Source organism: Schizophyllum commune (assembly GCF_000143185.2).
Source record: "Schizophyllum commune H4-8 unplaced genomic scaffold SCHCOscaffold_15, whole genome shotgun sequence".
Taxonomy (NCBI): Eukaryota; Fungi; Basidiomycota; class Agaricomycetes; order Agaricales; family Schizophyllaceae; genus Schizophyllum; species Schizophyllum commune.
Genome location: NW_026089552.1, coordinates 192,383 through 205,771, shown reverse-complemented (window position 1 = coordinate 205,771; position 13,389 = coordinate 192,383). Strand labels below are relative to the sequence as shown.

Below are 13,389 nucleotides of genomic sequence, written 5' to 3'. Positions count from 1 at the left end.
TTCTGATCATCCGCTGACCGTCAGCAAGTCGACACCAAATTCGATCAGCCGACAATCCGTCTCTGGTGACTGTGGCGTTGCGCTAGACCGAGTTCTGTCCACGCATCTCATGCTCTCGTTGTCGAATCGAGATATTACCACTTCCACAGGACTGCCAGCAATTACATCCTAGCTCCTTCCATACTACAGCTCGACCGCAGCGTACCCTCCCCGCCTCCTTCAGCACGCGTCGCCACTTCGATTCCCTGCTCTCTCAGCAACGGTGGGCAGCCTACTCCTCCTTGCATAGGCTCTGCAGACTCTGTGATGCCTTTTTCTGGTCTGCGCTCGAGCAGGTCTTCTGTATACATCCATCGACCTCCTTGTCGCGCACGAAGCACACGCAGACCCTCTCCGAATCAGGCTCGTCGCTCAAGAAGCCGCAGGACTGGTCGGCGCAGCGCTGCGCGCATGCAGCTGGAGGCGGCGGGAGGCGGAGCGGACGAGAAAGTGGTAGGCGGAGCAGACGGAGAGGTGGAAGACCGAGGGGGTGGGCGGAGAAGTGGAAGTCGGAGGGGAGTGGGCGGAGAGATGGAAGGCGAAGGCGCGCAGGAAGGAAAGTGAAGGACGGAGTGGGCGGGAAAGGCGTCGATTCAGTGAGTATAGTTGCGATGAGCAGGGACGGAATAAGAGTCACGTTTGATGGGGAACTGTGCACGCGCGAGGGCGGCGAGGAGGATGAATATGGCAATCACAACGAGGAGGCGCATCGAGACGGGTAGTAGAGTGCTTGTTTGTGCGGTTCCTCGAGGTAGAAGTTACGAAGGGCGGTACAGATGGGTGCGAAGGCGACGAGGAGAGCTTTATATAAGGCGTCCCTTTGTATTATCGACTGGTTGGCCGAGGATTTCGGACTGTGTTCTTCTGGCTCATGCTGGCAGCGCTTATTAGCACTAGTCCCCTGCAACGTCCTCACTCTCGACCGCCATTAGGAAGATCACTTGACAGCCGTCGAGTACACCCTAGTCTCGCCCTGGTTGGTCTCGTCCTCGGGCTGGATATGAGCAAAGCCGTGATTCGCCCAACAAAGATCCATTTGGGTATGAAGCGGACACCCGGCGAGTGAAGTCAAATAAAGGTCCTCCTTCCTGTTGAGTCTTGACAGCTGTCTATAGATGAGAGGGGTAATAGCACATTTCTGCGACTGGTCGTTACTATTAGCATCGTTTCTCTCTCTAGAAAATGACGCGGTCACTTAGCCCGCTAGGGAAGGTAACTGGACTGGGATGGGTTGCTTCGCAGCACTCGAGTTCGATCGTTGCGGACGGGTAAATCGTGCCCGTGACGGCCGTCAGTCTGTGTTGTTCAGGTAACTCAACGAGGTATAGGTCCACTCACGCGATGAGCACACTCCCGGGGTTGAAGTCGATGAAGACAAGCAGGGAGCGGCATATTCCGCAAACCTTTGCTATCGGCATATGCTGCGAGAGAACTTGAACGGTATCACTGCCACCTCGAACCTCGCTCCCCAACCCCTCCGCCGACTACACGATGCGATATCCAAAATGTTCATTTTACTTCTTCATCCAGCGTGTCCTGCTGGTCGCATATGTATACTAAGCATACGTGCGCTACTGTCGATTTTGGCCCTCGAGGCCAGGGGGCGTGGTGGGAAATGGGGCGGTGGAGGGAAATGGGGCGGTGGAGGGAAATGGGGCGGTGGATATAATGGGAGGAACTGATAGCTAACGATCAAGCAAGTAACGAGTTCAGGCTCCAGAGATTCAGATAACTAACCAACGATCTTCGATAAAGTCTTCACGTAACTGTCAGACTATGACACAAGAAAGTGCAGGTGGGGGGTATGCTAGGGGATATAAGTATTATGTGGAAAAACGTCACGATGCGGAGGCCGTCCTTGAGACGGTCGATAGACGTGCAATGTCGGTCGCCCGTGCGCCAGGCGAGGCATCCGTGGAGAAGCAGGCAGGCGTGTGTGCGGTGATAATGGTATGGGGCGTGACCGCGGCGGAGCCTAGTGGGAGTCGGCGAGGTGTCGGGGTGCGCTAGCCAAGTGGGCTATAGCACTGACGAGCTCGTACCACACCGATCCGGATTGGCGAGGCCGGGCGCGGAAGGAGTGTCGTGGTGGTATCCTGCGAGGCGTAAAGGAGGGCATTCAGGAACGAAGTATACATAAGAATAGGATTAACGTGTCTGGAGTGAATCGGACGGCGTGTCTGGCACGGATGTGAGGATGGATGCATGGATGAGTATATGATGGTGGATGGCCTCGAGGTATGAGTTGGTTGTGTTGGAGGTCGGCGGATCGGCGACAAAGCGGATGAAGAGCGGGTTGCAAACAACGACGGACGATGGGTCAGACCGACGCAGCCTATGCGGCCACCTCATCCGGACCAGGCTCGTCCCTCGGCCGCGGAGGTTCGCGATAATCCGAGATCGACGGGAAGCTGAACTCGACGATCTCCTCTTCGGGCGACTCTCGTAGGTCCACCGCCTCTCGCCGATCCGCAGCCTCTGGCGCGTCCCCCTCTCTCGACGGTCCATTCTGCCCTTCTCTCGATGCGGCCAGCTCGCCTTCCCTCGACGAACTCTCCCTCGACGCACCCTCCTCGATCGCCTGCCTCGAGCCCACCCGCATCGCCTGCGGCCGCTTCAGGATCGCATCCGCCAGCACCCCGCTATACTCGTCCGCGGCGCCCTCGTCGTACTCGCCATCATACCCCGGCCGCGTCCGCTGCCGCCCGCGGTCCATGCCCAGCGAGCTCTGACTCGACGACGACGTCAAGTTGTGGCTGGACGAAGCCGTCGAGCCGGACGCCGCCAGCTCCGGACTCGCCGACCCGCGCGAGCTCGAGCCAACAGACGGCGGCCCGCTGCTCCCGCCCGCCCGCGGCGCGCTCGACGGGAAGACAGCCAGCAACTCCGAGTGACTTTGGCTCTGCGGGATGGACCCCGTAGAGGGGTATGCAGACGCCATTGGCGAGTACGGCCGCATCTGCGAAGGGGAATAAGGGCGCATCTGCGACGGCGAGTACGGCTGGCCCTGGTCAGGCATATAGGAATAGGGCGAGCGCGGGCTGCCCTGCATCGTCGGCGACATCATCGACAGTGGGGGCGCCTGCTGCATATGCGGCGGGAGCACCGGGCTGAAGGGTCCGCTGGACGAGGGCATCATACCGCCGGGAGAGGGCACCATCCCACTCGGTGAGGGCACCATCCCGTTCGGTGAGGGTACCATCCCACTCGGGGAGGGCATCATCCCGTTTGGCATACCGCTCGACGAAGGCATCGAGGGCATTATCGGCGGCGAGAACATCGACATCGGCGGTGGCCCCGAGAACGCTGGGCTCGTCGGACCCGTCGAGGGCGCAGGGCTGTTGCTGCCATTGCTCGCTGAGCCGCGCACCCTAGCCGAGTTGGATGCCATCATCGTCGAGTACTGCAGCTGCTGCATGAGGTGGTGGATCTGAGACTGGAGCTAGAAAAGCAGAGGGTGTCAATCGGTATAGTACAGCAGCGCAGCGCCTCGATCTACTCACCTCCATCTCCCTCCGCCGCCAATGCGCACTCTCCCACCGCAACATCTCCACGTCCTTGCTCTGCCTCTCCATCTCGCCCCGCTGCCGCTCCCATTCCCTCGTCCTACTTTCCATCTCCCGACTCCGCTGCTCCATCTCCCGCATCTCCCTGCTCTGCCGCTCCATCTCGCCGCGCATGTTCTCCTCGCGCATGCGCGAGGCCTCGAGCGCCCCGCGGAGGGAGGCGACCTGCGTCTGGAGGCAGACGGAGGGCTCAGAGTAGGCTCCGGGGGTTGTGGGGAGATGAGAGCCTGGCGGTTGAGGGCCAGACGTTGAGGAAGGATAGGAGCCAGACGACGAGGCGGGGTGGGGTCCAGCCGTCGGAGCCGAATAGGATGTTGACGCCGAGGATGCTCCAGGCGTGGGAAGACCACTCGCCGGGCCAGGTGTGGTGGGCGTTACGGCATGCTCTGCGCCACGCGATCCGTCGAGCGGGCGTCCTGGATGACGAGGTTACGTGAGTGTGAATGGCTGCTGAGTAAAGTACAAGGGGGACGTACCATGTGCAGCCGCTGCACTGTGCGCTGGCGCTTCGGAGCCATGGCGTGAGCCAGAGGGGCGTGATGAGGAACCAGAGGGACGGGAGGGGGAGGACGGGTCGAGCGGACCACGAGATCTTGAACGCTTGCGCAAGGGCTTGCTGGGCGAGGACTTTCGAGGATCGCGCGCGTCGTCGGGATCGGGGTCCCAGGGGCCGGGGAATTGGAGCTTTGTTGATGAGCTCGCGGCCTTGTTGCTTGAGCTGGCCACTCCAGCGCCGTTTAGGGCGCTCGCGCTGCTAGAGCTCCCAGAGCGGTCGAAAACCGTGCTATTAGACTCATCGAAGACCCCGCTGCTTGGGCGGTCCGTGCCGGCCTTCGGCGTAGAAACGTACTCGGAGACAGACGTCGTGGAAGTGTCAACCGTGTCGGCGGAGTCGGAGAAGGATGACAGGGAGGCGGTGCTTGAGTGTGACGCGCTGGACGAGATGGACACTGGGTCGTGGTCGTCGTGGGGGGCGCGGTCTTCGTGGGGGGTGCGGGTATTGGATGATGGAGTCGCCGTCGATTCAACGTCTTCACGGGCTCGACTAGTCGCTCGGACGCGGCTGCTAGATGCCTCCGTGGGGCACGAGGACAAGCCGGAGACGGAGGAGCACATCGCGTCCTCGTCGTCCGTCGCGCCGTCTGGCCGGCTGTCGATATACGCCTGCGCGTCCGCCAGGCGGCCATTGCGGCGCGGGGATGGGCCCGCGGAGGGCGGGATGGAGTGTGATGAGGACGGCGGCTCGTGCAAATGTGGCGGGGTCGATGCGCTCCTGGCGTCGGCCGGGTCCCCTGGTATACTGAGCGCGGCGAGCCCCTTCAGCTTCTTCCCGCCCTTGACGAGGTCCTTCAGCGGGTCCTTCCCCCTTCGGCGCCGCTCCTTCGAGCGCGCGCCCTTCGCGCCCTTGTCGTCGGGCACGCTGCCCGCCCCCTCGGGCTTGCTCGCCGCGTCCGGGGGCGCCCTAAACCCTGCATCGCCGTGAGCTGCACAGCCGCGCACGCCCTGCCCATCACCCGCACCCGCGACGCGGCCGAGATAGCTGGAGGACACCTGCGCTAGATTCGCGCGCCAGAGGTACGCGGCGGATCCGACGACAACGACTGTGGCGGCGAGGAGGAGGCGGGGGTCGCCGGGGAAACTGTTCCCATCTTGATGGTCGAGCTCGCTGTCAGCCATGGTGATGGCGGAGGAAGAGTAACGACGGGCGTGGATGTGCGAGCGGTCCCGGGGCTGGGATTCTGAATCTTTAGGTGACGGTCTGAGCGAACCGGTTCGAACTCCGCCCACGGAATCAAGCGCGGCCCGCACGTGTGCCTTCATATTCCGGTTCCTGAGCGTCACAACTCGCCGCGCGCCTCCCATCTGGCCTCCTGCAGCTGACCAGCAGATCTACACACTCTATCTTGTACCCTGAGAGTGTACAAATTCCCATAGAAAAATACACCTTTTATCGGGAAATCGAGGAAGTACAGGGAACGCAAACCAAGACTAGCGCCAACATCGACCACCCCTCCAGGATGCTGGGCAGCGTAACACCGCACTACACGCTCTCGAATACCCACAAGAACCACCCTCGAGACCCCAGGCGGCTTTCCATACCGCCAAGTGGGCATCCTCGCGCGCTTCACGTCCCGCTCTATAGAAAGCCTCGCCCACGCGCTCCAGCGGCGCCAGCATCCCTCGGCTGGCCTGCCACCTTCTCGGCCGCCCTCCCTCCTTCCTTCCTCACTGACGAGCCCTCTTCGCTGCGATCTTACCCCTTCTCCGTTGTTCACCCCCCTTCTTTGCCGCTCAGCCTCTTTCTCGGGCTCCTTTAGGACTTTCCCCGACGCTGGACCTTTCGTGGCTTTCTCCGTGCAGCTACCTCGGACGAGCAGGACACCATCGTTCGACGTCGTCCAGCCGAGGCATTCCCCACTGCCAGGTTTTAGCCGGCCATTGCTCCGCCTTTTCACCCATTCCATCCCTGCCTCCTTATTACCTAGGAATAGCAGCTAGCAGCGTCATAGGGAGTCTAGCGACCTCGGATCCATCCTGCAAGTGCTCGAATCCTCGGACCCTGGATCAGCAGACCTCGAGTAGGCCTCCGCTCACCGTGAAGGCGGTACGTCTGCCTTCGTACCGCATTCTAAAACCGCCGAGCGCACTGCACGCAGAATCGAAGGCGATCTTGCATGCGGTGCCAAATTCGGAAATGTTCAACCTCTCACGTGACACGCTCGCTGATGGCGCACGTGCGCGGCGCGTGTCACTCTCGCCGGCTCCATAATTGAACTTGAACTTCATGCTGCCCGGCTATCGCGCTTTTATGCCTCCTTTGATTCCATTCGACCAGCTCCGAGCGACCATTCTGTCGAGGCCTATTACTGTGTGACCCCTCTCGCGTGGAGAATGCCGTTACTCGAAGCATAGACATCGATATCGCGCGCAAGGTGTGTGGCCTGCTTGTCATGCCATGGAAGACGGTGCAGCTCACGCCACCTGGGAAAACCACCCTTGATGGCTGCTCACGATGACCGAGTCTCCAGCCAAATGCGCCTCTTGGCACCATGGTTTAGCTTGCGGTCGTGACCAGAGTCCGGACGGGCTTCGGGAGATCCAGGGCTCCCCAAATGAAGACCCGCGCAGAACATGGCACGCGATCCGCGAAACATGTGGAGTGACGACGTCAACGAAGGACGAGTGCCTTGGCGGAGCCGCAGATGCGTTTACCGGTCCAGACACAGTGCGCGCCGGCGAAGGGACAATGGGACCGGCGCGAGAACGCATACCAGCCGGTGCGGAGGGACGAGATAGACTGGCCAAGGCAAGCTATCTGCCTTCGAAGACGCTCGACCATGCTGACGGAACCCAATTGTTCATCGTCGATGACATGCCCGCATGAGATCTCCGGCTCCGCGTCGAGGCACGGCGGAGAAGTCAAGGAGGAAGTACTGACTTTAGGGTGCATGATTACTTTCTTTAGGGTGCTGACGATCCGCTGGGCCGTATACGGATTCAATGAACCTTTTCCCCGCGTCGGAATATCGTGGCCTCAGCTCGATAGGTACCCTATGTCGTTTGCTCAATGTGCAACATCCTCCTGGTGCATGACCGTATGGCGATTGACTCCTTTGCGTATGTTAGTCGGCTATTCTGGACCTTGTCAATGGGATCATGTCAATGTGGCGCGTGTCGCTGGCGATATACACAGTCCACTGCAGTTCGTATGTGCGGCGTACGACAGGCGTGGCTCCTCAAAGATATCAAGATTAGCTCGCAAACATATCTGATCCAACAACACGCGAGAGTGTTATGGCGTGGAAGACGCCCTGGCTAGCATGCGCCGTCCATCCAAGATTCCAAGTTGTATGCAATGGTCCGTCGCCGTCTTTATCAATATTGCGACGGTCCGCCGTCCCACTGTGCCGTGCGACGGACCGTCCGACACCGGTCTTCTGCGCTTCCCCATTACGGCCATGTCTCTACAAGTCAGTCCCCATCGGACGTCTACCGTGGATCTACGGTAGACATCTTCCCTGCGGAAGCTTCCGTCCTGTATGTGGGTCCCCTCTACTCCATGATCATGTATGTGCATCCCTTTCCGTTCCGTAATGAAAGGCGCACGGTCTGCCTTTGCTCCCTGTTCCGCCTTCGACGTGTGCCCAGCGGATGGCTTTCCGTATTTTCGACTCGAGATCTGTATGATTCTGGGAGAGAAGCTATATGAACCTGGGAGAGGCGATATATGAACCTGGGAGAGGCGCTATATGAACCTGGGACCGGCACGTAAGGAGGGACGCGGGGTACTTATCGATGTACATCTTTAGCGCTGGACCATGTAGCGCTCCTCGATGGCGTACGGCATCCTTCGAGAGCATACAGCAATCGTTAAGAGCAAACAGCACACCGCGAGGGAACACAGCGTGTCTCGCATGGCCCGTGCAAGAACCTGGACAACACACCGGCAAGCTTCCATAGAGCTGACGCCAATCTTGACTCGAAGAGTCCGCAATGTTGTCAGCAGAATCGTCTTCAATCTGCAACAAGCCTCGTTAGCTTTATACACCTCCTCGCCGACTTCTTCTAGACTCCGCCGCGGTCACGCCCCATACCATCGGACTCTTGAGTGTGAACTAAGTTTGCGAACGGGTCGGCGAGTGCATTGACCATCCGTGTCAACGCTTGGTACCATGTAGATGAACAATGAGGCGACGAGTTACGGGAAATCCAAGAAGATGTGCATTTGCATGACAGCAGCAACGACAATACAGAAAACAAAACAATCGACGGGTTTGCGCCTCGTAGGGCAGCTACTCATTTACATGGCTTTGCCGTACATGACTTTCCAAGTCCTGTGAACAGCATCGTCAGCATATCAACGCCAGGCAGACCATCCAAAAGGTTACTCACCTCAATCGACGCGAACAGCGCCTCGCAGCTCGCACCGCCGTGATGCCACTGGCACCGATACACCGGCTGCGTGTCATGCTGGGTTTGCTCCAGCTGCGCGCGAACGGTCTGGAGACTCTTCTTCAGCGTGGCGATCTCCGCGGTCTGCTCCTCAATCTGCTGAGCCGACTGCGCCTGTGTGGCCTCCAGGGTTGCCAGTCGCGCGTTCAGACCGTCGCGCTCTGCAACGAGCTTATCCCGCTTCACCAGCGCCTGATCGCGCGCCTCGACGGCATCATCCCGCTCCTCCTCCAACTTGTCCCTCTGGACCGCAAGCTTCCGGCGCTCCATAGCCAAGGCCTCGACGCGCTCTGCCAGGTCGTCGCGCTCCGCAGCCTTCCGCCGTATGTCCCCGTTCGTGCGTGCATCGAGCTCGCGGACCCATTCCGCCTGCTTCCGCCACCTGTCGCGCTCGGCCTCGAGGGTGCGTGTGCGGCCCAGCAAGGTCTCGCGGACGGTTGCGAGGCCGCGAGCGACCTGGTCCTCGGCGATGTTCGTGCGGTTAGTGAGCGCGACGATCTCCTTGCGCATGTCGCCGACGTGAGCAGAGGCCACCCTGTACTGCTCTCGCACGAACTCTGCGTCGTCCTCCGCGGCTTTCCTTGCACGAGTCTCAGAAGCGAGTCGCGCTTCAAGCTCAGCAAGTCGCGCTTCGAAGCCTACAAGCTGCTCGTCAGAGGCAGGCGCGGCAGTATCTCCGGACGTGGATACGGAAGCAGCGAGCTGAGCATGCAAGGATGCTATCTCGGAGCGAAGGTCGGACTCGCGAGCGTCACGAGCGGCTAGCTGCGACTTGAGGTCTTCCTCCGTCGAGGTATGTGCCAGGGTCTGGTTAACGGCGCTCGTCTCCAGGGCTGCAAGTTGCGACTCGATGGCCTCGACTTTCGTCTGCGAGGAAGAATGCGCATCTTCAGCTGAGCGTAGGCTGGCCTTGACCTGCTTCAGCTCAGCCTGTGCAAGGACGAGCTGCTTCTGGGCGAGCTGAAGTTGCGACTCCGCAGCGGCGGCACGAGTGTCTGCATCCGCGAGGCGCGTCTCCGCGGCGATCGCACGAGCCTCGAGCTTAGACGCGCGTTCTTCAGCTTGCTTCGTCGCATCCTCCGCCATCATGGCCCTTCCTTCAGCGAGCTTCGCCATTACGGACGCATTGGCGCTCGAGCCCCTCGCCTCCTTCAAAGCATCTGCCTCCTTCCTGGCTTCCGCCACACGACTCTCCGCATCCTTCACCCTCTCCTCTGCGATCTTCAACTTCTCCTCAACCTCTGCGACGCGCCCTTGCCACTCTGCCGCAGTCTGCTGGATCAGGACTTCGACGTTCTTCTCCAGTGCTGCCCGCTGGTCGGCCCACTCGCGTTCGTCCAGCTCCTTATGCTTGCGGAGGGTCTCCAGAGTGCTGGTGGTATCCTCAAGCTTCTTGACGGTGTCCTCGAGTTGCTTGGTGACGTCCGTGAGCTCTTTGCTCGCGTCCGCGCGCTGCATGTAGAAGTCGGCGAGCTCCTGCTGGTGTTTGGACAGCTCCTCTGACTTCAAGGCAAGAGTCTGCTCGGTCTGCGCATGACGATCCTTGAGAGTGGCCAGAGCCTGATCGCGCTCCGCCAGGAAGGGAATGACCTGTTCGTGTTCCTTCTTGACCTCGGCGAGATCGAGCTTTGCTTGTTCGACCTCGCGAGCCTTGCCAGCAAGCGAAGACTCAACGCTCGCCAAGCGGACATTGAGGTCGGCGATCGTAGTCTGTAACTCGGCGTTCTTGTCCTCGAGGGTAGCATTCTCCTCCTGAAGGTCGGCGATCATATCCTCGAGCGCAGATATGTGCCTTTCCAGATCGCCGTTCTTGCGCTGCAGATCGGTGTTGGCGAGCTCGAGGCTGGCGATCTTGCCCTGGAGCCCAGCGTTCGCGGTCGTGACCTCCGCGTTCGCGGCCGTCAGTTCAGTGTTGCGGCGCTCGAGGTTGCCGCGTTCCTGCGCCCATTCTGCCATGGACTGCTCGCCGACCTCTTCTTGCACCCTGCGGACCTTCTCGACCATCTCTTCCTGAACCTTGCGCAGCTTCTCCTCGAGATCGCGCACCGTCTGCCCATGCTGCACCTCGTGCTCGCGCAGCGTGTCCTGCAGTTTCTGCTCCTTCTGCGCCCAGTCAGCCTCCTTCTGACTCCAGCGGTTCTCCTTCTCCGCCTGGACATGCTCCTTGTCGGACCACGCCCGCTCCTTCGCCTCCCAAACCCGATCCCGCGCCTTCGCCTGCTCCTCCAACTCTCGGCACCTCTGCTCCAGCGCCATCTTCTCCTCCGACCAGTGCGCCCCCTTCGCCTCCCACTCCAGCTCCTTCTCCTTCCACGCAGACCGCTCCTTCTCCCACTCCTTCCTCTCCTTTTTCCAGTCAGCCTGGTCCTTCTTCCACGCCGCTTCCTTCTTCTTTGCCTCAGCCTCATGCCGACGTTGGATGGCGCCCAACTCAAGCTGCGCTCTCTCGAGCAGGCCACCGAGGTCAGCGACTTTCGCGGAGAGCGATTGGGACTCGGCTTGGCTCGAAGCAAGATCGCGGGCGAGGATCTCCTTCTCCGCCTCAAGCTCCTGCGACCGCGCCTCGTACGACCCCTTCTCAGCTTGGCTGGAGGTCAGGTCGCGCTCGAGCTCGAGGATACGCTGATCTTGTGAGGACTGCGTGTTCGTCGTTCGCTGCGACTCATCCGGCGTAGGCGGTACAAATGATGCGGATGTGTCTTCGCCTGGCTTCCTCGAGGGTGCTGCTGGTAGCGGCGAAGCAGGAGCTAGTTTGTTCTGCTGGGTTGGAGGATGCACCTAGAAGGATGGTCAGCGCTACCGTCCCTGTCACAGAGCTGCGAGAAGAAAGCGTGCACGTACCTTTGTTGACGCCTTGGTCATATCAACCTCCGCCGCCTTTGATGCATCTTGCAACCGCGCCTGCTGCTCGTCGCGTAAGTCCTGCGTTGACTCTTCCATCTCCTCTCGAAGAGCGATGGGGTCTTTCGGCGCTTCCGCCTCCGCGCCCCCCTCGAAGTCCACGTACGACTCCATCTCCCGCGTCGCATCGTCCATCTCCTCGTCACCGTTCACGCCGATACTCATGCTGATATCTTGCGTGCTGCTGATATCCTGAGTGCCGCCGTCATCCTCCATCCCCGCATCTTGACTGAGTCCCTGCGTGCCGCCGGTCCCACTGATCTCCTCCTCTGGCACATCATCCGCCTGTCGCTGCGGTATTGATCCCGAGAAGACTCGTTGGCGCTGGGCCTTAGACCCTAATATATCGCCCAGCGGTCGTCGTAGTCGATTTTGAGCAGCCGTACCGCCGTTGCCAATCCGCTCGGCCAGGGCTCTCGCGCCGTCCAGCACTCTGCGGTTCAGGGAAGGCTGGCTGCTACTCCCTTCGATGGTATCGTCCTCTTCGCGACTGTCATGTATTCCCGAGCGCCGCTTCTCGGGTGAGAACTCCGATATTGTTTCGGTTTGTGTAGGTCCACCAGCGCTCTCGATGTGGCTGCCGCTAGGTGGAGGCCCATTAAGGGATGATGAGGGACCAGCTAGATCGTTGAACACGGAAGGCGAGACGCGCGGTATGGGCTTAAGGGGCTTGCTCGTGGCAGCGGGTCGCTTCTTGCGTTTCCGACCAACTTCGACGGATGGCGAGCGTGAGGGCGACTCGGCAGCATTCTTGGACCGAGACCGAGATGGGACTGGTGATGGAGGCTTGTCCGGGGATGTTGCAAACGGCGAAGGGGGGCGCGGAGCATGGTGGGTGGGGGATTGCGGACGTTGTCGTCGCTGAGACGGGGGTTGAGGGGATGATGGCCTCGACGCAGAGGGGAAGTCATCGACGGTGGTGGCTGGCTGACGCGCCTTGAAAGGGGGAGGTGGAAGGCTCGGGTCCGCAAGTTGGCGGCGCTTGGTGTCATATATCTTCAGGCGAGCCTTGATATGCGGCTCAATGGATGTGGGTATTCGACTGACGGCGGATGAAGATGTCTTTGAGCGCGTGCTCTCTGATGAAGGTCAGAGAAACGGACGCAGTATCTTATCGGTGGACGCACCAGTGTCATCGGTTCGCCTTGCTTTCGCGGCAGTGCTTGCGCGGGAGGTGGATGCTGCAGGGGCATTCACTGTTCGAGTCTGACGCGCAGCAGCCGCCGATTCTGAGTGGCGCCTAGCGGCGGTTGATTCTCGCTCTTGACGCGATGCATCGGGTTCGGTTGCACGCCTAGCCACGCCATAGGACTGCGTACTCTTCTGCGATGCGTCCTGTGTGGCCTTGCGCTTCCCCTTCGGTGGCCCGACCCGCGTGACTGCCTGGGACGCGCTCTCCTTTCCTCGCATCGGAGCATTGGTCTCGGCGCCAACTTTGCGTTTCTTCGCCGGGCGCGCAGGAGAGGGACTACGGTCGCGCGCTGATGATGTTGAGGTCGTCCGAGACGATACATTCTTCTCTGACCCAAGCCGTAATCAGAGCGCGCTGTGCGGAACCTCACACGCGCGGCGCACCTTGCTTCACCCTACGACGCCAGTCCTTCACCATGTGCTCATTGCAGTTCTTCTTGGGCTCCCAAGTCGGCCTGTACTTCTTGCCCGTTCTACGATCTGGGTCCCACTTGATCTTGTATGCGTCTTCGCGCTCGCCGACGATGCTGCCCGTCCACATCTGTTCTCCCTCGAGAGGGGGGCTGAACTCGTGCACGTCATCTCTAGGTGATGTGTCGTCCTCGACATGTTTGCGCTTGCCGGCCATGTATCTCGGTGGAAGGTCGCTGGGCGTCGCCTGAGATGATGGCAGGGAGAAGGGGAGAATTGCAAATTCAAGGACACGGCAAGTGCCGGTCACAAGTTGAACTTCGTCTCG

At 60.5% G+C, this 13,389-nt stretch overlaps 5 protein-coding genes across 5 annotated transcripts; 2 read left to right on the top strand and 3 right to left on the bottom strand.

Moving 5' to 3' along the window:
* Positions 1–217: 217 nt before the first annotated feature.
* SCHCODRAFT_01256658 (uncharacterized protein) lies at positions 218–911 on the bottom strand. Its single transcript, XM_050341330.1, has 2 exons — positions 677–911; positions 218–456 (listed from the first exon to the last, which is right to left on the bottom strand). Exons 1-2 carry the CDS (start codon positions 747–749, stop codon positions 272–274), a joined length of 258 nt encoding a protein of 85 aa, XP_050197237.1. The 5' UTR covers positions 750–911; the 3' UTR covers positions 218–271.
* A 513-nt stretch (positions 912–1,424) lies between these two features.
* SCHCODRAFT_02643773 (uncharacterized protein) lies at positions 1,425–5,430 on the bottom strand. Its single transcript, XM_050346353.1, has 3 exons — positions 4,082–5,430; positions 3,543–4,021; positions 1,425–3,481 (listed from the first exon to the last, which is right to left on the bottom strand). Exons 1-3 carry the CDS (start codon positions 5,424–5,426, stop codon positions 2,375–2,377), a joined length of 2,931 nt encoding a protein of 976 aa, XP_050197236.1. The 5' UTR covers positions 5,427–5,430; the 3' UTR covers positions 1,425–2,374.
* A 115-nt stretch (positions 5,431–5,545) lies between these two features.
* Positions 5,546–6,262, top strand: SCHCODRAFT_02643771 (uncharacterized protein). Its single transcript, XM_050346352.1, has one exon. The coding sequence runs from the start codon at positions 5,624–5,626 to the stop codon at positions 5,921–5,923; it is 300 nt and encodes a 99-aa protein (XP_050197235.1). The 5' UTR covers positions 5,546–5,623; the 3' UTR covers positions 5,924–6,262.
* Positions 6,263–7,774: 1,512 nt separating this feature from the next.
* SCHCODRAFT_02118467 (uncharacterized protein) lies at positions 7,775–8,098 on the top strand. The gene has a single exon (XM_050341849.1). It carries the CDS (start codon positions 7,902–7,904, stop codon positions 8,064–8,066), a length of 165 nt encoding a protein of 54 aa, XP_050197234.1. The 5' UTR covers positions 7,775–7,901; the 3' UTR covers positions 8,067–8,098.
* A 208-nt stretch (positions 8,099–8,306) lies between these two features.
* On the bottom strand, positions 8,307–13,335 carry SCHCODRAFT_02593296 (uncharacterized protein). Its single transcript, XM_003026633.3, has 5 exons — positions 13,035–13,335; positions 12,587–12,979; positions 11,400–12,538; positions 8,499–11,336; positions 8,307–8,440 (listed from the first exon to the last, which is right to left on the bottom strand). Exons 1-5 carry the CDS (start codon positions 13,276–13,278, stop codon positions 8,399–8,401), a joined length of 4,656 nt encoding a protein of 1,551 aa, XP_003026679.1. The 5' UTR covers positions 13,279–13,335; the 3' UTR covers positions 8,307–8,398.
* Between the last annotated feature and the right edge of the window lie 54 nt (positions 13,336–13,389).